Source organism: Hyperoodon ampullatus (genome assembly GCF_949752795.1).
Source record: "Hyperoodon ampullatus genome assembly, chromosome: 16".
Lineage (NCBI taxonomy): Eukaryota > Metazoa > Chordata > Mammalia > Artiodactyla > Ziphiidae > Hyperoodon > Hyperoodon ampullatus.
The window spans coordinates 69,398,832-69,420,983 of NC_136929.1; the positions used below are offsets into that span (position 1 = coordinate 69,398,832).

The 22,152-nt window shown below is 33.4% G+C and overlaps 1 protein-coding gene across 4 annotated transcripts in view; it reads right to left on the bottom strand.

Annotated features, from left to right (window-relative positions):
* Nucleotides 1-22,152, bottom strand: part of PDS5B (PDS5 cohesin associated factor B) — a gene marked incomplete at both ends in the record, with an annotated part of 121,700 nt that overhangs the window by 95,447 nt on the left and 4,101 nt on the right. For all 4 annotated transcript variants that reach the window (XM_079721590.1, XM_079721591.1, XM_079721589.1 and 1 more), the window contains 7 exons: nt 1,685-1,779; nt 4,793-4,908; nt 7,095-7,235; nt 11,731-11,811; nt 18,146-18,272; nt 19,673-19,770; nt 19,879-19,965. In XM_079721590.1, coding sequence (XP_079577716.1) covers nt 1,685-1,779; nt 4,793-4,908; nt 7,095-7,235; nt 11,731-11,811; nt 18,146-18,272; nt 19,673-19,770; nt 19,879-19,965 — 745 coding nt within the window. The remainder of the gene's footprint in view (nt 1-1,684; nt 1,780-4,792; nt 4,909-7,094; nt 7,236-11,730; nt 11,812-18,145; nt 18,273-19,672; nt 19,771-19,878; nt 19,966-22,152) is intronic.

Consider the following 22,152-nt stretch of genomic DNA (forward strand, 5'->3'; position numbering starts at 1 on the left):
TCTGAACAGCTTTTAATTTAGTCCCCCACTCTTAATAAAAGCCAACAGCCATAGATTGCCAAGCATTTGAGGAAAGCCTCTAACATGGAAAATACAGACAAAAGCAAATAAAAAGTGGGAAAAACAAGTGGGTGAAACAGACATTTTTAAGAAAAAGAAAACTCTAAAATACTATCATTAATATTCTCAGAGAATACTGCACCCATAACACAAGAAAAGGATGCTCCAGAGTAAAAGAAACATCCAGGATAAAAGAGAAGGAGGAAGAGAAAAGGAAGAAACAGACAGACATACACAGACACTCCCATGCATGCACGCGTGTGTGTGCGCGCGCGCACACACACACACACACATTCAGGGTCACACAGAAGAAAACGGGGGAGAAAAGAAGGGAAGGAGAGGGGGAAGGCAAAAGAGAGAGGAAGAACGGATCATCTTAAGATGAATGCTATAAAGCAGAAGCTCACATACAGCGAGCAGTCCAAGTTCAGGTGTCAGTAGGTAGACAGAGGGTTCTCCAAGCAGGATATCTCCCAGAAAAAGCAGTTTAAAATGTACTACAGGTTGGTAAAATTTTAAAAAGAGTAAATAACTAAATAATAGCAAGCAATAATATGAAAGATGGGAAGGTAGTGCTCAGAGGTAAACCATTCAAGGGTCCTGGATTGCTCAGAAAGAAGCTAGTGTTCTGATTAACTTCAGACTTTATTAATCAACTATGCAGTAAAAGCATGAAGGAGAATGTAACTTCCAAGCCCATATGGATAAAAAAGGAAAAATGAGAAGAAAAGTAATCAGTTGAGCAGAAGAGAAGAAAAATAGAAATAAAAGAAGCAAAGAATAGGCATGCAAAATAGAAAACACAAAATAAGACAGTAGGAATAAGTTCAACAATATCAAATTCAAATTATTTCAATAAAATTTTCAAATCACATAAGAATACTATATATAACTTATGTACAGATACACATGTGACATAGATAGAAAAACATGAACAGAATGCAGAACAAATAGAGAGGTTACCCTCTACAGAAGTAGGAATGAGAGGAGTTTGTGAACAGCATTTCAACTGTATCTACAATTTACTGTTTTTTTAACCTCCTAAGCTAATACAGCAAAATGCTAACATTTCTGAGGAAGACAGTGGCTGCCGTATTCATCCGTATTCTCTGAACTATTTCATAACTTTAAAAACCTTAACAGAGCAGCAACAGTCAGATACACAGTATTCTCATTACTGTAAAAATGCACAGTTCTGAAATACCTCATCAATATACAGATTTCAGAAAAGTTACCTCCATTAAGCATGGTTAAATTAGTTCATAAATTAATGACTCTCACCTAAGTTCTCAAAATATTAAAGACGACTGAAGTCCCATAATCTATTCAAAGTCAAGACCTGTTCAAATCCAAGTGCCTGAAATACTTTTAGAATTGTTCTTAAATTAAGAAACCAATATTATCTCTGATAACGCTACTTTTTATGTAAGTGCTTCTAGCCTATGTAGGTACTAGGAGGTAGAAACTGTAGCTTCACCATGATGATGAACTGAAACAAGAAGACTTCACCGACAATAATCATAAAAAAAAACCAAAAATAAAAAGGTTTTTTTTCCTATATATAAAACCAATTTTTTTCACCAAAGAGCATCCAGGAATATTTGTCATTATGGGTATACAGTACCTGTTAAGTCCTTTGCTAAATCAGGATGGTTCATGAGACAATGGCTAGCAAATTTCACACATTCCAGGCGGATCGGTACATGGATATCATTAAACCTGATAAAATATAAAGTCACGGAGTAATCTTTAAGAGAGACAGATAAGTGTTTAACCTGCGCTTAGTTTATATTTATTTCTTTAATTAAAAGAAAAAACAATTTATACAGGATAATTCAAAGCAGAACCAGACTATTTTAACAAAGTTTTTGATATATTATATATGTAAGAATGCTTTGGAACCTCTATATTAAACTAGGTCAATCTCCTGTGAGAACTATGTACTTTTAAGGAGGATGTTTGAACAGTATACATTTGGCTCAAATACAAGAACTGGAATGACAAAATTTTTCCTATAAATAGTATACTTTCTTTTTTGTTATATATAAATTTATTTATTTTATTTTAATTATTATTATTTTTGGCTGCGTTGGGTCTTTGTTGCTGCGCGCGGACTTTCTCTAGATCAGGCGAGCGGGGGCTACTCCTTCATTGTGGCACGCAGGCTTCTCATTGCAGTGCCTTCTCTTGTTGTGGAGCATGGGCTCTAGGCATGCGGGCTTCCGTAACTGTGGCATGCAAGCTCAGCAGTTGTGGCTCGCAGGCTCTAGAGCACAGGCTCAGTAGCTGTGGCGTATGGCTTAGTTTCTCCGCGGCATGTGGGATCTTCCCGGACCCGGGCTCAAACCTGTGTCCCCTGCATTGGCAGGCGGATTCTTAACCACTGCGCCACCAGGGAAGCCCTATAATTTCAAATATATCTGTTTATGCAAGTATATGTGTATACATAATGCACATATACATTATTAAATCCCACACTGAAAAGAAAGTTTTTCCTCAAATTATTCTTTCTTAAATACAGAACATTCACAAATGTTTGGTAGATCTTGCACTAAACCCTGTATTACTTTATATGACTCTAAAATTGTGCCGAAATTACTCCTATCTATCATAATTATTTCCACTAATATCAAAGCCAATTTTTACATGTATATGTAAATACCTTAGTATGTATCTCTAAAAAGTTAAAACTCTTTGGTTGATAAGTCATTTAAGTATCTTTTACTCATATTTCCCCTCTCTATCTTTTTCTTTTCCTTTGTAATCTGGTGAAGCAACTGTTTTGTGTTTGTGTGTGTGTGTAGTGTTTTTCCACAGTGTACATTTTGATAATTTTATCATTCTGATGTCAATTAACAGGTTCCTCTCTCTCCTAAATCCTGCACATTAGGAATCAGGTCTAGAGACTTGATCATATTCAGGTTCATTTTTTAGCAAGACTACTGATAATGGCATTGTGTTCCTCCATCAGGAAGCACATGATGTCTAGTTGTCTCTAAACCATTGATGTTCAAAGCCTATATACATAAGTTCATTGTGGACTACAAAGCAGTGGGTTTGTTTTTAAATCTTAAGTAACAACAAGAACGTTAAAGTGAAGCAAGAATTTTCCATTTGACATTTTCATAAGTCTTAATTCTCGAAGATCAAAAAGTCTCCAAATCTTGTATCACCTAATACCACAAGAAACAAAATTTAGCATCAAAAAGAAAAAAAGTCTTCTGAAGGAGCAACAAATTACTCATAAAAGATTATTATTAGGAAACAAACTGCTTTATGAAGTACACTCAAAAAAAATCTAGTCTATAAAATCTAGTCTCTGGTCTCATATAGTTTCCTGAGTGTTCTGTATCCAAGTACTCAATCCCTGTACACTTTAACCTTTCTGAAATAAACATGTACCAAATAACCATTAAAAGACATCTTTAAAAAAATACTCTAGCTCCCTAAAACTGGTAATAATGTGCAAGTTTTATGTCATTAATAAAAAAAGGAAAAATTACAATGTAATCAAAAGGTAAAAAATTTAAATTAGAATTTTTCCTCCTAAAATCCTATAAAGTCTGGCTAATCCAAGTCCTGATTTAAAGATATATTAAATGTCTATATGTAAAACTGTATTTGTTTTAGCACATTAAATAAAACAGATTTTGATTTTAGTTGCACAGTTTAATTAAACAAACTATTTTGCCCTCTTGCTCATTGTATTTAAGGGGAAAGTCTAGAAATCAAACTCAAAATGACAATGGGCTAATATTTATTAGTTTAACACACCTTGTTAAATATTATTATTGAGCTACATAAGAGATAAGAAAACAGAGTAAGAATTTAGGGCTTAACATATAAAGGCTTATATGATTTGACAAATTAGAAAAACAAGACCAGAAGAGATTATCTTTATCATAATCATTGATAGTTCTGGTAACAAAATGGAAGGAAAAGTGGTGATGACAATGCAAATATTTCAATACAAAGAAAATAACAGTAAGAATCTCAATCCTATTTACTTGTTTATTTACGACTTAATTGCATTATTTGTTATAAGCATAATTATAAAAGGGGGAAAAAAATCCTCCTCTATCCTCAGGGTCAAAGTAGGTTTCAGCCAGGGCACTTGGAAGTGGTTTTAACATATTCAAGGTCGGGATATCTTTAGAAAAGTAATAAAATAAACCCCTCTCACAGAAAAAATATAGAAACACATTCAAAATTTTGCAACCGATTTCAGGAGGTTTTTGGATCATTAAAAGCATACAAGAAGCCCAGGTTATCATTTCCTCATTATCTATCATAAGAAATGTAGAAAGGAGGTCAGTAGGAGGAATATACATAATCATTTATTTATTCATTCTATGGATACCCTTTTATCTTTACAATGACTCCAAATAATCTAATTAAATATAATTTCTTTGTGGAGAGGCTATATCTCACCATGATGTACTTCTGGTTGGAATTAATCAATCACTGCTATGTAATAATACACTTCAATTTCATGATTATAATACTTTGTGAGATAGTTTTTTAAATGTATCATCTTTTAAAAATTACTGAAGACAAAATAAGAAGGGGAAACTGTAAATATGGCCAATCGCCATCAGCATTCAAGAATTTCAAAATATAAAACCCATCTTTTTATGATTTCAGAAAACAATCTTAAATGTGGGTGCTGTTTTAAAATAGTAAGTAGATATAAACACATATTACTTTTAAACAGGACACCAAAATCATATACCTGCCCAAGTAACACTGCCAAAGTGGTTTGTTTTGAGAAGCCAATTCTGAATCCTTTGCCCCAAACATTTTTGCCAGTAGTTTAACAACTTGAAGGCGTTCCTCATTATCATTGCTCTAAAACAAAACACAACCACAGTTTTAAAACCATGAGGTAGATATACTGAGAATAATTTCCCCCATGATTTCCCTTAATCTAATTCCACAGAAAATCTTTTATGAACTTCAGCTGAAAAATTATACATAAAAATGTTTAATATATTTTTCATAAAATTAAATGTTACCTTAAATATTCTAATCATCTCAAATTACATTAAAGGAGTACACTCCTACATGAAAATTCATCCCAAAGTCTGATTAAAATTTAGTGGCCCCTCCTACAATTGAGGTTTGTTTCCATTCAAAATCAAAATCAAAAACTAACTTGCATCAAACCTACTTGGGACCCTTGAAAAACTATTTGTGGTCTTTAAGAATAGACACTGATAGAGGCCAATCCTACAGTAAACAGAGACTTAATGTATGAAGGTACTTGTTAAGCCCTTTGTAGAAACAAATATGCACTAAATCTCCCAACAGGAGAGTCAGTTCATCTACATACACCAGATTCATAATGGAGTTCAACGACGTGATGAAGCCTTACACATGCAAAAACTAAAGTTTCCACTTTATATAGAAAATGGGTACTCTGGGGATAAGAACTCAAATTTTATTACTGCTTTTGGTACCTCCAACAAATGACAATATTTAAATGAATGAGCCAGCCACAATACTAGACCTGAACACAAAATGAGACAGAGATTGTTAAAAGCACTAATATTCAAGGTACTTGGATGGCACTGTACAGATTTCTTTTCAATTTTAAACCAATGCCAAAGCCCAGCATTTAAAGCCCCCATGATATGACCCGACTCATCTCTATTATTTGATTATTCCTCTAAAAAAGTACGTTTTAACCCTGGCTGCACATTAGAATGACCTATAAGGCTTTTAAGAAACAAACAAACAAACAAAAGCTCATGTCTGGACTCCACTGCCAGAAATTCTGATCTGGGTTAATGCCTGGACATCTGCTTGTTTATTAAGGCTCCACAGGAGAAGATTCTAATGGGCAGCCAGGAATGATTTACACTTACTTTATGCTACCATGCAACTGTAATTCTTTGTGTTCTGCAAATTCACCCAGCACCTTCCTACCTCTATATGATTCTGCATGCTGTTTCCTTTGCTTCAATTGTATGCTGTCTGTATCTTTTATGATACTTATAATATTTGGCCTCTTATTAGATATGGATTTTTTCCTCTTCCTCCCATAATAGATGTTAAATTTGCTGAAAGCAGGGATGATAATTCTTATTTTTGTATTTCTTACAGTATTCAATATTTTTATTAGAGAAAATCAAAGCAACAAATAATTAAAGGTATAACTGCCTTTTGCCTCATCAAAATTGCTAACTACATGAAAAAAGGGGGTAGAGGAAGGCCAGTGAATCAAATGTCTCACTTGAGAAATACACCAAAAATATGCCTCAGAATAAAATGAGAATAATTATTTGCTGCATTTTGGGGGTATTTATACTACCGACATAAACTGTTTATTTTGTAGTTTTCAAAGAGACAAATTCAAATTTTTAGAAACAAGAAATACAACACAGAAATCATTTAAAAACTTTTCTGGGTGGTACAGTGGGGTTCATCAAAGAGTATTAATTATAACCAGATTTATTTAATCTTTATGTAATAACTTGAAAGAGAAAATATGCCCCAAATCTGCAAGTGAAACTCAATTTTATGGCATAATTTAATGCCAAGGCAATAGGGACGTTACCGAAAGAGTCCAGAAAAGCTGTGTGGAAAGCAAAGGAGCTTTCAAGACAGGCTAGACAAGTACAGGATAATGTTCATAAAGGGAAAATATTTCACCCTATGTAGATAATAGATCCTAAACTATTTTTATGGCACATCAAGGGGTCTTGGGAACCACTATAAACCATGCCTTAAAAACGTAAAAGTTTGATGTATAGCTATGACCTCAAAAGTTAGTCACAACCCAGAATTTATCTGGAAAACATGTGAAGGAAAATATCATCCTGCTAATCATTAATTCATCAGATTTTATCTGCTAGGCACCATGCCAGGCACTGGAGATACACAAATATGCAAGGCACAAACATGTAAATAAATAACTAATACACTACCACATGTGTAACATTCAGTTAAAACCACTATAAGGATTAAAAAGCCACAAATAATGCGCTTTGCTAATCTGGTTGATAAAACCATATTATTTTTAGAATAGTTACCTTCAATTTAAATTCAAGCTGGGGTAAAACTGACAGCAGCAAATGACTATCAATATTATAGAGCTCCAAAATTAAGTCAAAGACATGCTCTGACAAATCGCTGATAGATGTTTTCCCAAGCATCAGAACCTGATTAAAAAACTTTTGAGAAAGAAAATTTATCATTAATAGAAACACCATAGATAAAGTGAATTTTCTGAAATTTTATTATTCAATTAAGTTCATTATCATTCTATACAAAGTCAAAACAGGCATACCAAAACATTTTCTAAGAAGGTGGGAAATCACTACTGGCTACATAAAAACATAAAACATGGAATTCACCTCGTACATAATAAAAGACAAGTAATTTGTACTGACTCATCTATTAGCATATCAATAAATACCCTACCTACCAAATACACTTTATTCCACATTATGGTATTTACCATATTTTATCCTATATTACACTTATTTGTACACATGTCTTAGTTTCTCTACTAGATAAATTTCTTAAGGGCAAGGGATCACATTTTGCTCACCACAGCAGTATGGGAGACAACAGTATGGAAGACAAAGTCTTACACCTTCATAGTAGAAACCAATTCCATTTTTAAAATACGTAATTTTATATTTACAAGGCAAAACAATATCTTTCTAATACTTTCTGTTTTCTTTTATATTCTGATAAACAATGTATACATACATACAAAGTTTATAGCACTAATTAAAGTCCAATTAAAAGCACATACAAACACAAGGAAAATCCAAATGTGAACAGTTTTTTTCTATAAGCAGCCAGCACTAACTAGTTTCTGCACTCAGATCATTCATCATGTTACTACTGAAAATGGTAAAAATACGTGGCATAATGATCAAGTTCCTTTCTATTTAAAGTCTTCCAAATATGTAAAAAATTAACCCAGAGCATATCCCACATATTCTCCACAGTATCTTTTATCTCCTTGAAGAAGGAATTAAGGATTCTTTACACCGCACAAGCTGCCGTGATCTCTTCTACTCTTCTCTCACAGTTAACAAACAACTTGGCTTAATCAGTTTTTCTATCTGGAAAGTACAGTCAGGACTTTACATTTCAATGTCTCCTCTGCTTACTTTTAGCTCCTGTGTTGTTCTTAAGTTTTTTAGATCTATGAACCTGTACCAACCACCTAGCCATGAAGGGAAAAAAAGAAAAAAATTCTATTCTACTATTCTCTCTTTATTGGTTTTAAAAATAACTCGTCTGTCCTCCATGTTCATCAATTTTGTGGGAAAAGAATTTCATGACATCAAAGGTTAAATTCTCATTCAAGTTGAAGATGAAGTGCCTTCGTTGTTTCCATTCGAAAATTTTATCCTGTTTCAAAATGATAAATCTACCTTTCTTAACAGAAAATAATCCTTTCCAATCTGGCCATCTTGGTAATCAAACCATCCTCTTCTTCTATCAGTCTGGGGAAAACTCATTTGAAAATGGGAAAAAAACAAAACAACAACAAAAAAAACCCAGTGTAACTTCCTACAAATTCCATCAAAAACATTTATTGGACACTTATAATCTCCATCTATCTCCAAGTCAGTCTTCACTGTATAACAAGAACCGGGTACACTGCCTGACAGAGGGGTATCCAAAATAGATTCAATAAATGAATGAATGATGTGTAACAGGTACTATAATACAACTATAGGTGAAACAACCTTCCTGAGGGTATACAATTCAGTGAAGAAGCAGATATAGATTTGAATAAAGTATTTTCTACCAAAAAACATTAGTCTTTTACTTACAAATGGTAACTAATTTTCACATAACAAATTAAATTATAACAACTGCCTCCTAATGAAAGGAGTAAGAGGAGTAAGTTAAAGGTCGATAAATTCTGTCTTAGATTTAAATGATCAATTTTAATTACAAAAGTGTTTTCACATCAGTTAACACATTCTCTACCATCACCCCAAGCATTATTAACTCCAATAACTAAGGCTAAGTGAGATTAAGCAAATTAACCAAATTTTACCTACATCAAGACAAGCTTGATACATTTTTTCAATCCAACAAAATACTTCTGTGCTATCCCCTAAAACTTGTGATTTAAAAGATCTGGTAAAAAATAACAACGTTACCAAGAAGTGATCCATGTAGGAAATTTTTTAAATTATCACTACATACTTTTTGTTTTTGATACTGTTGTACCTTTTATATATATATATATATATATATATATATATATATATATATACACACACACACACACACACACGCACATACACACACACACACTTTTTAGTTTCATGAGTTGTCAAGTTACAAAAAATTTTATTTTAAAAAGTAATCTATAACGCCACAGTGACTTAAGTTCTATATATGTAAACAACACTGTATATAAAGAGGAAACTTGAATGTGTCTATAGGCATGAGTGAAAAAAGACACAAGTAAAAAATAGACAGAAGTGGGGTTATTATTACCTTGACATCCTACCTCTATTTTTCCTTGCTAATTCTCTACTAGGAAGATATATGAATAATGGCTATTACATGTACAAATCCAAAAAGACTGAGAATGATTTTTACACTGTACTAAAATCCCACAGGGAATTAAGCTCACCAGAAGGTATTTTACATGTAACTGTAGATTTACAAGGGAGAAGAGGAGAAAAAAAAAAGCAATTCTTAATGACTTCTTAGCTAACTCTCAAATAAGTCAAGGGACAAGAAAATAGGGAAAACAGAGAGAGAGAAGAAAATAATGACCAAGTACTGGGAATACATGAATATATAACTGAAAGTGTGCTCAGACTATTCTACTAATCCTGTGCCTCTTGCCCCCAGCCCCAGCTTCTGATAAAGACATAACCAAGTATGGATGGGGCTGTCTATTTCTGTAGGTAAGAACTAAGAGCAGGAAATTAACATGAGGTTTAAGTGACAGGGAAATGTTTTTACCTTGATTTACCTGGGATTGCTAAAAGTATTTCCTTCGTCCTTCTATCTTTCTTTTAACTTTTATTATAAATATTTTCAGACATACACAGATGTTGAGAGAATAGTATAATGAACCTAATCACCTCACTCTATCTTGAATTTTTTTTTCTTTTATTACCCAATCAAATATTTATTTTCCAAATCCTAGAAAATATATCAACGTAGTATAGTGTTAATTTCTTATTTTTATGCCAGAAAAAGGCATCAGAAAAAGGTAAGTGTTCCCCTAAAAAACATCTGGCTCAGCAACATCAACTTAAATAAATGACCACCAGGAGGAGCTCACCTAAGTGTATCTAATGGCCACAGAAAGTCATTCACAGGCACTTGAAGCAAAGGAAAAGGGAAGGGGCACTTAATAACAGAATGCTTAAATCTGGTTCTACAGATTTCAAGTGCCATTACGTCATAACAGAAAGAACTCAATCCACTCAGTCTAACCAATTTACTGCAGCCAATACCCAAGACTCACAAAACTTGCAGAAATCAATATTTAGAATCCCCTGGCAATCTGACTGGAGCTATTAAGATAGGTTACACAATTTAATTCTCCAGATTCTGAAAGTCCACCCTCCAAAACAATTTCTTTACAAATTAAATACATTTTTCCAAATCATCATGTGCTCACAACTATTTAAGGTCATAAGCCAGTAACAAAAACTGGAATTTACCATAGTACTGTTCCATAAAGTATGTTAATTTTCAAAGTACATCTTTTCATGATGTATTTTTATATACTAAATTAAATTTTGTATTACTTCAAGAAAAATTCTCCTTCAATAAACTTCAGGAAAATTAAGTACATAAGTAATTATAAAAGGCTTTCTTTCTCACTTTTTTCAAGAAGACAGATTTACATGTTTAGATGTGGGTAAAAGTGGAAAGCAGGTGGAGAGACAGACCTGCTACACAATTCCAGAGGCCAACATCAAGACTGCACTCTAGATTTGTTCCAGTAGGTACCATTCACATGGAAAACAATGTGAATGGTGCCACCTAGAGTTGTGCAACTCAACAGAACTATGGGGGAAAAATTAAAACTTATAATAAGCTTCTATCAGTGAACCTATCAGAAAAAATACATTTCTTCTGAAAATAAATAGAAGATTGTTAACCATAAATAAGTAGATTTGAGATGACAATGAAAGGGCTCACTTCATTGCAATTCTTCCCCTTCTCAGAAAAGGTAGATTTATATGGAATCTACCCCAGGGAGAGCAAGACAGGCAACTTTCACCACACCACTGTCATTCACACTTGCCTTCAATTTTTATATCTTGATATTAGTTCATATCTTCTTCTTGTACAAATCAATTTAATTTCCAAAAAGCTGTAAGCAACTTCTCTGAATAATGATAAGTTCCATATGATTTATCTAATTACATTTAACTCGATTTCCAAGAATAGAAACAGTATATCTTGCTAACCAAAATAAAAACTGTTTTGGTTCCTAGGCAATTTGAAAGAGAGAAATGAATGAACAAAGAATATGAGAGCTAATTTTCTAGAAAATATTAACCAATAATAGTTTTAAATAAGGAGAAAGAAAATACACTTAATTATTAAAACAATACGAAATGTTAAAGTATGTACCACTTGCTGAAATTCTGCTTCTAGCTGTCTTTAAAATTTTGGCTAATCTTTCTGACAACCAATTGGACAAGTAAAACTTACATTGGTAATATATGGTTCAATAGCTTGAGCTGTCCTCTTCAGTAAAGCCTTTGCCAAATCATATGCTTGCTTGTTTAAATTCTGAAGAAAAAAAAAAGTATCTATATTATACACCACTAAATATGAAAAAGGAAATATTACCTGTATTCAAAAAGCTACTGTTAAGCCAATGAATGAGAAAACTGTTTAAGATTCAATTTGAATAAAAGGGCCAACGGCAAAGCCACTTTTCTCCTCAGACTAACTGGTCTAGTATATCTTAAGATCCCTTCCAAGCAAGGATAATTATATTCTCTTCATATCTTATTCATAGCATAAGGTAAATCACATAGAAAAGGTCAATAAATGTTTATTAGACAAAAAAGGAGATACTGAGTCACTGTAAAGCTAGTTGCAAAGTCAAATCAGTTCAGCTGAGTACAAATACAGGCTATTTCACTCCAAGACCAGAAGAACCAAAACATCATAAGAGAATGAACTGGGTCCTAGTGCGCGCAGAAATGGGGAATCCACAGGTGGCGAACCACAAAAGAGTTTGGGGCAGCTATGGGCAAGTAGATTTTCCTGAACCACATCTCAGAGCATAGGGAAGTCCAAGGATAGAAACATAACAAGGGAATCCCCTGGCCGTCCAGTGATTAGGACTCAGCGCTCTCACTGCCGGGGCCCCGGGTTTGAGCCCTGGTCAAGGAACTAAGAAACCACAAGCCATGCAGCACTGCCAAAAAAAAAAAAAAAAAAGAAACATAAATAGTCAGGTATGAAAAGGAAAGAAGTACAAGAAACAATACCTTAAGAAAATATGTTTCTAAGAGATTCTGATGATGGCAAGAATCATGACCAAAGATCTAAAATGGAATCACTATTCCAGTTTAAACATATTACAGAGAGCAGGAAAATTGTACATATCCTGAAACTCACATTCAGAGTATTTTTTTAGATTTATCTGCATTGATGCTTTGTATTGTATCACTTCATTAATATCTAACTGCTGTTTAGTATTTTCATATATAATATGCTACAGCTTATTTACTCATTCTCCTATTGATAAACATTAAATGTCTTGTATTGATACATGCCTCCTCGTGCATAGAAGAAATAATTTTCTATAAATACCTTTGCCATTTTTCAAATGAGCTGTTTTGTCTTGTTCTTATTTGTAGAGTTTCTCTGTACACTAAACATTTGCCAATTACATGCACAACATATCTTAGAGCCTATACCTATGTTTTTACAATGCTTATGGTATCTTAGGACATACAAAAGTTTTCATTTTAATATAACCAAATATATCAATCTTTTCCTATTTGGCTTGTGCTCTCTCTATATTTTTTAAATTCTTTTCCATATTGAGGTTAATTTGTTGTTTTATATTTTCAAATAAAATTTCAAAGATTTGCTTTTCAGATTTAGATCTTTATTCTGCCCGTAATTTATTTTCATGCATGGTGTGAAATAAGAATCTTATATTATTTTCCATATGGATATTCAAGTCCATTATTCCCTCCAATGACTTCCCTGTAATACTCACAGCTCTCAAGTTTCTATACAACCATGTACCGATTTGTAAATTTTCCATTACTTCCATATGTCCCTTTGTCTATTACTGCCTCATTACAGTCAAAGGGACATATGGAAATAATGTCTTAACACTAGGTAAGATAAGTACCCGCTTGCTTATTCTTCTTCAAAAACCAATTTGTCAAACTACACACACATGCACGTATACACACGCAATACACATTCACAATTTCTATTTTGATTACGTTATCTATTAGTATATAGAGGAATGAATTTATTGTGATACTGAGTTTCCCATCACATAAACAATTATAACAAATCATGCAACATATTTAAGTCGTCTCTTACACTTCTCCAACAACTGTAATAACTTTGAATATTAAGGTCATGCACATTGTTAATAAATTTCTAAGTAGCTCAAGTCTTTGTTAAAGCTACAAATAAAAATTTTTTGAAATTATACCAACAGATTTTTATATATTGATCTTATATCTAGCGACTTTGCAGAATTTTCTTATTTTTTCTAGAAACTAATCTGTACACTGTTTTGTGTTTTCTGCACAGGCACTCATAACATCTGCAAATAATTTCAGTTTTGTTTCTTCTTTCTAATCCTTTTATCTTTTGTCTTGTTTTACTCCACTAACTTAAGGCTTGTAGTTTAATGCCGATTCGAAATAGCATACTTGACTTTTTCCTGAGTAGAAGTGACCTCTTGACAATGTTCCTAACTTCAAAGAAAATCCTTCAGCATTTCACCATTAAGTGCAGTATCATACATAACCTTATCAATTTAAGGAAGTTCCTTTCTATTTCAAATATGCTAATAATATTTTTTATCGTAAGTTATACTGAATTTTATCAAGTGGTTTTCTTATACATCTATTGATTATTTTTTCTCTTTGTTCTGATAATTTCCACAAATATTTTTTAATGTTAATCCATCTTTGAATTCCTAAAATTTAGCCAATTTGCTCATTACCAATATTACTTCATATCATTCTGGATAGTGTCCACTATTATTTTATATTGGATTTACATAAATGTATTATAAATTAAATTAGCCTATTAACCTCCTTTCTTGAACTTGGTTTTCTCTAGTTTTCCCTATGAAAACTATATTCTGCTCATAATGTGAATTGTGGAGCATGCCTTCCCCTTCTATAATCTTAAAAAGGTTGCTGAATACCAGGATTATATGGCACTTAAATGATTAATAGAAATCTCCTGGTGATGTGTTTAAATTCCTTCATGCTTGGTTTGAGTTCTGCTGCTGTTGCTATTATTACTGTCATCGTTGTTTAGGAGGAAAGATTTTTGTTTGTTTTATAGATATAGTTTTTAAAACCAATTAAATTTCTTTTATTGGTTAAAGGTTATTCAAGGTTTTCTCTCTTGAGAAAAATTGGCAAGTTTTATTTTCTAGAAATTTGTTTTGTCCAACTCCAAATATGTTAGCATAAAATACTGTTCACAGGGCTTCCCTGGTGGCGCAGTGGTTGGGAGTCCACCTGCCGATGCAGGGGACGTGGGTTCGTGCCCCGGTCTGGGGGGATCCCACGTGCTGCGGAGTGGCTGGGCCCGTGGGCCATGGCTGCTGGGCCTGCGCGTCCGGAGCCTGTGCTCCGCGGCGGGAGAGGCCCGCGTATTGCAAAAAAAAAAAAAAAAAAAAAATACCGTTCATGGAATTGTTTTTTGATCTTTTTAATGCCTGCTGTTCCTCATTTCATTCTAAAACTATATATTAATACCATCTCCCTTTTTCTGATTCAAACTGCCAAGGGCACGCCTATTTAATATACTTTTCGAATTACCAACTTTAGGTTTTTCTGAAATGTCACTGTGTTTTCTATTTCATTCATTTCTGTTCTTCATCGTTTACTTTCTTGTACAGACTATATATTCTAATGATACTTTTATAATTTCTTGAACTGGACACTTTAACTATAAAGTTAGATTAAAACATTTAAGTTGAATCCCACAGGTTTTAATATGTATCATTTTAATTATCATTTCTAAATTTCTTGTAACTGCCATCATGATTTACTCTTTTGACAGATTAATTATGAGTGCTAGAGGCTTGTTAGTTTTGTGTTTTAAAATCCTCAAGAACTGTTGGTCTATTTGACTTATAATCAAATGGAAATGTATTAAAATGGCCCACCAAATTGTGAGTTTGTTTCTCCTTATAATTCTTTCAATGTATGCTTTATATATTTTGAGCCTATGTGAATACAAGTTTAGGTATCTTCCTGAGAACTAAAACTTATCATTGTATAACTCCCTTCTTTACCTGGTAAAGACTATAACATCTAAAATCAATACAAGTTACTTCAGTTTTCCTTCAGTTAGTATGTGCCTGGCATGGCAAATCTTTTTTCCATCCTTTTAGTGACAACCTTTTTGTGACAGTATTTTTGTTATCTCTTATTAACAATGACCAGTTGGATTATTTTTAATCTAATCTGACAACCTGAAGTAGTAAATTTGGGCTATTTACATTTATTGTAATTCTTCCTTGTATTGTAATCCTTAAAATTTTAACATGAATATTTCATTTAAAGTTCAAAGTAGGGCTTCCCTGGTGGCATAGCGGTTAATAACCCACCTGTCGGGGACTTGCTTGGTGGCGCAGTGGTTAAGAATCCGCCTGCCAATGCAGGGGACATGGGTTCGAGCCCTGGTCTGGGAAGCTCCCACGTGCCGCGGAGCAACTAAGCCCATGTGCCACAACTGCTGAGCCTGCGCTCTAGAGCCCGTGAGCCACAACTACTGAGCCTGCATGCTACAACTACTGAAGACCGCGCACCTAGAGCCCGTGCTCCACAACAAGAGAAGCCACCACAATGAGAAGCCCACGCACTGCAATGAAGAGTAGCCCCCATTCACTGCAACTAGAGAAAGGCTGCACACAGCAATGAAGACCCAATGCAGCCAAAAATAAATTAATTTTAAAAAAATAATAAAGTTCAAAGTAAATCAATAGCTCTATACTCCTGATCATCAGCAAGATCATATCACTCCTTGACTCTATTAGGCCATATAATCTTACATGTTATTTTTATCCAGTGGTTTAGGACCATTTTGTTAAAATCCCTTTAATTAATCATTATAATTATTATTGTTACTGTTTTTGTTTTATATGTCAGTTCTTATTTAGAGCATTTCATTGTTCACCAATACTTCTTACATTTCACTTCTTTCAAGTTCAATTTCCATTATTCTAAAGTACTCAAATAGTAGTTCTTTCAGGAAGGATCTATTGACAAGTTGTATATTTAATGTCTTAATTTCACTCAAATTGGATAGCAACTGTGTGCGTGCATATACAGTTATTTTATCTCAGTACTTTGGAAATATAGGTCCATTATGTTCTGGCATCTATCCTTGCTACTGAGAAGTCAGCAATCAGTTTAATGTTTATTCCTTGTTAGGGCTATGTCTTTTCCCTCTGGATGCTTTATAGATTATTTCTATTTTGTCATTCTACAAATTCCCCAGGATACGCCTACACTGGGATTTATTTTTATTTATTCTGTTCATGACACTTCTGTTACCTAACTCATAAATTTACGCTTTTCATCAGTTCCAAAAAATTTTAAGCAAATATCTACTTGAATATCATCTCTTCTCCATTCTTACTCGGTGTTCTGCATCACTTTTAAATATACTGGACCTTTTCATTCTATCGTTTATGTTTTCCTTAACTTTATCTCACTGTATCTGTACAATTTCCTCAGATCTCCTAGTTCTCTAAATGTCTTTTATACCAAAAAATATTTTGATTTCTATGAACATTTTTCATTTCTACATTTCTTTCCTAACCGTACCTTCTTCTCCTTTCATATGTCTAGCTATCATACTTTTTAACTCTTATGCTTCTAGAGATTAAAACATAAAATTGTTATCTTTAATCCTTTTAAAGGTATTTAATATTTTTATCTAATAAATATATTATCTGAATTTTTACTTAGTGTCTGATTTTCAGTATTGATGGACTTCTTAAAAGTTTGGAAATTTTAGATTATGAGGTCATTTTTAATGAAGCATTATTTCTGTGAATGCTGTGTAGCTATAAATTTAAGTTATATCTTTCCAGAAAGGTCTTAATTTTGCAGAGACCTTTATACTGGTGAATCACAGAACCATACTTCCAACTGCTTACTAGAGTGTTACTCATTTTCAAAGAATGAAACACACAAAAACACACACAACACACACACAGCTTGATTAATATCACCCAGGCAAGAAATACTTGTGTCATCACTATATCCTTTTCTCCAAGTTAGTAAAGACTTCCATTTTTTTTTTTTTTGCGGTACGTGGGCCTCTCACTGTTGTGGCCTCTCCCGCTGCAGAGCACAGGCTCTGGACGTGCAGGCTCAGCGGCCATGGCTCACGGGCCTAGCCGCTCTGCGGCATGTGGGATCTTCCCAGACCAGGGCACGAACCCGTGTCCCCTGCATCAGCAGGCGGACTCTCAACCACTGTGCCACCAGGGAAGCCCAAGACTTCCCTTTTAATTTCACCCCTCCCCACCATCTACACTATCACTGTCTTTTACCTAAGGCCTTATTTGGTTGTGTATCTCCCAACATATAAAGTTAGATAATAGCATCAAAGTAGCTATTAATGTGTTCCTTGAAACATAATCCTATACAAAACTGAGTTATTACAGATACTTTATCACATGTACTAAATCTGTTATCTCTTCATTTAATTAGTGACTAATAAGTGTATCATGTTTTATTAAACACAAGTGATGTTCATTAATATTAATCAATAAAAGTCTCCAAAACTATAAAGCAGGATAAATTGCATTTTAAACGTAAGCAAATTCTGGACCTTAATATTAACAGGCTTTTGATATATTTCAATATATATTGTTACTTACCTTATGGGCAGGTACCAGATTTACCAAAACTGTATCCAAAAGCTCCTGAGATACTGTATCACCTTCACAAATAATAGAACTCATGAGATCCACCATATGCATATGAACTTTCTGATTGTGGCCATTGCTGAAATTCAAAATTGATATTTCATTTAAAGTATATCTGAAATTTATAAGATTTAATCACAACATAGAACATTGCACTGTATTTTAAAGTGATACTCAGGCATTAATTAAATCAAATTCTACATATTCATTTAAAGCTTCCCTCTCTTCCAAATCTTACAATAGCATCCAAAATATTTTTTAAATTACATTTCCAGGATTACTTTTTCCTAATTTTTACCAGTCTCACAATCAAAAGTAATTAAATCAAATGTAACTTTAGTTTTGCCTTAAATTCAGAAAATCAAACTACTTTGCGGAGGTTAATTCTAGTAAATTTAAGGAATACACAAAGAACTCAACTATTCACATGAATTAAGGAGTCAGTAGTATGTGATTTAAATAAAAGAAAATAACAAAATCCAAAAAATATTTTTATATTGGCTATAGATTACCTTATGCCACTCTTATATTATTCTCTACAGTACAGAATTAAATTGTATTCATTGTCAAAACATCTATAAAAATCATGTTAATGAGTTCTTAACTTATAACTCTTAGCCTTCCAATATTCATCATAGTAAACACAGTTTATGCAGATTCACCTGTAAGTTAAAGATTCTTTTTTTTTTAAAATAGATCTTTATCGGAGTATAATTGCTTCACGATACTGTGTTAGTTTCTGTTGTACAACAGAGCGAATCAGCCATATGCATATACATGTCCCCATATCCCCTCCCTCTTGAGCCTCCCTCCCACCCTCCCTATCCCACCCCTCTAGGTCATCACAAAGCACCGAGCTGATCTCCCTGTGCTATGTGGCTGCTTCCTACTAGCTATCTATTTTACATTTGGTAGTGTATATATGTCGATGTTACTCTCATTTCGCCCCAGCTTCGTCCTCCCACCCCTGTCCTCGAGTCCATTCTGTGTCTACCTCTTTAATCCTGCCCTGCAGCTAGGTTCCTCAGTACCATTTATATTTATTTATTTTAGATTCCATATATATGTGTTAGCATACAGTATTTGTTTTTCTCTTTCTGACTTACTTCACTCTGTATGACAGACTCTAGGTCCATTCGCCTCACTACAAATATTTCAACTTCATTTCTTTTTTTTTTTTAAGTGGTTTTTTTTTTAAATTAGTTTCTGCTTTATAACAAAGTGAATCAGTCATACATATACATCTGTTCCCACATCCCTTCCCTCTTGCGTCTCCCTCCCTCCCACCCCTCCAGGCGGTCACAAAGCACCGAGCTGATCTCCCTGTGCTATGCGGCTGCTTCCCACTATCTATCTACCTTACGTTTGGTACTGTATATATGTCCATGCCTCTCTTTCGCTGTAAGTTAAAAATTAACCTGTAAGTTAAAAATTCTTTACATTTAAAAAAAGATTATATTCTTTGTAAAGTAAACTTACTTTATAACTGAAAATAATGTTCTGTATAATTGGGTAAAAATTTCATTGCTGTCTTCCAACTCAAAGCATATGTTATATGACTTGACCCAAGCAATGTTCTAAAAATAAGACATAAAAAAGGAAAAGGGTAAAATTTTAATCAGTAAAAATATACAAGCACAAAACTCAGTTTAAAATGTCATCTCAAGATAGAATATATTGCTTACCTCAAGTAAATAAAAATACCTATTGAACTGTGGGCTCTTTGTATCCTCTAGCCCCTTCAACTGCCTTGTTATAAACATAAATATATCCTTAAAAAAAAAAAAGACAGTTTTGTTTAGATTATGAAAATATCCACTAAATTCCTAAAGATAATTCAGCACTCATGTGTATCTATCATGATAAATTGTAAAGAACCAGTTTAAAAAAATTCTACTTGGCTGGAATTTTTTAAATGTGCATCATCATGAAAACACCAAATATCTTACTGCCTTTTAAAGGAAAATGGTAAATCATTTACTATGATCTTAAAGTAGAGAAAGAAAAACACCTTACTGTAGGTTAAAAAAAACAGACCTGAAAATGGAGTAAACTAAAATTTATGCTGTCATTAAAACAAACAGCTTGCAATGACTGAGAGCTGAACTGATCAGGTTTGCTGCAACAGCACTATATACGGTAATTATATAGCAGGAACATGGTTTAGAAAACTTGAAATTCCAAAGTAAAATCACCAAGTGAGAAGACAATAGATTGCAGAAGCTCCGAAATTTTCAAAAGACCCACAGAAGTTAACTCGTCAAGCTTCCTACCTTGTCATTGTTAACTACTTGTTTTTCCCTACCATTTATCAATCAATCCCCATCTCTTGCTTTTGGTTTTTTACTGCACACCCCTTTATACCTGGGTAAAGATAAGTTCAATATCACTTTGAGTCAAATTTTTATGACAATAGTTTTTGAAAAATTTGGAAAAGGTTAAAATTATTAAAGCTAATTCTACAAAGGAAGCATGCTAATCAATCAAAAAGAAAAAAGAAAAAAATGTTTCCCTTACAAGTAAAATGATAAACAAGCATTTCTTAAAAGGGAAGAAACAGAATATGCAGATCACTGAGTAGCTTTTCAAGAAAAATACTATCACAAGTACATCCTTCAAAAATGGTTACTTTAAAAAAAGAAACAGTTACTTTGTTAGTAGTACTGTATAAAATATGTCCTACATGAAGGAACCCTTTCTAGTTTGACTAAGAGAGAACAACTGCTGTACTGACTCTACCTGGAGATGGAAAGACAATATTCATTGATCATCTCTCTAACAAGCACTGACCTAAACATGAAGCTGGGTATATAAAAAGGGTTTTCTGATGACAATAACTGACAGTAGAAAGGTAAGGATCAAAGTGTCACAATTTTCTATTATTACTACTGTAGACAAAGAAAAATACAAACTTGATACTAACCAAAAGAGAGTGAAAACTATTCTATAAGTATTCAGAAACACCCTCATAATTTTTAATACTACCCCAATAAAAGGAAAAAGTGGCATTTAAAATATGAGCCAAAAAAATTGACCAGAGGGAGAAAGCGGGTGGGGGGAAGAGGGGTGGTGGGATGAATTGGAAAATTGAGATTGACATATATACACTGATATGTATAAAATGGTAACTAATGAGAATCTGCTGTATACAAATAAATAAATTTAATTTAATTTAAAAAAAACTGACCAGAAAAAATAAAATACTTAAAAATTTTAGGCTAGATTCTAAAAACTCTAATTTAATCATATCTCTTCAATATTCTTCTCAAAAACTGTCCTATTATTAATAGAAAAGATTTGTAGCTATTCTTTTGGGAGGACTTTCATTACCCCAAAGCCTTGAGACAGATCACTGATAACGCAAACTGAGAAATCCACAAGAGAGGTAGAAGAAATCATGTAGCAGCACTCTTAAGTTAGACTTCCCTCTTCATGAGAATGCCAACAAAACACCTAGTGAGGAAGAGCCACAGCCCACAGTCAACCAAATACAATTACTCCTTAAACCAATTAAGTACCTCAAATTAAAGGTTCACAATTAGAAATCAAGATATACACCTGGGTACACAACGCCACAGGCCAGCTCATATTATCTACTTTAACTCTCTAACCATTCTCAAACCTTACAATTCAATTTTACTTTTAAATGACAAATATTATCCCCTACCTCCCCCATCCTAAGATATATGAAACAAGCACGTCCACAGCAGTTTTGGGCATTCCTTACTGGAATCTTGGCTGACTTGATCAAATGAGCAGGTTCCTCACTCTAGTTTTTAAGAAGCAACTCCCTAAGTTCAAGAACCAAGTCTGGGTTGTTTTTCACCAAGGTAAACCCAGTTCCTGACATATAACTAACATCAATATTTGTTAAATGAAATAAACATAAATTGCCTTTTGTTCCATACTGGGTAATCTTCCTAAGGACTCATTTCCTAACCAACAGTTTCCACAATTAT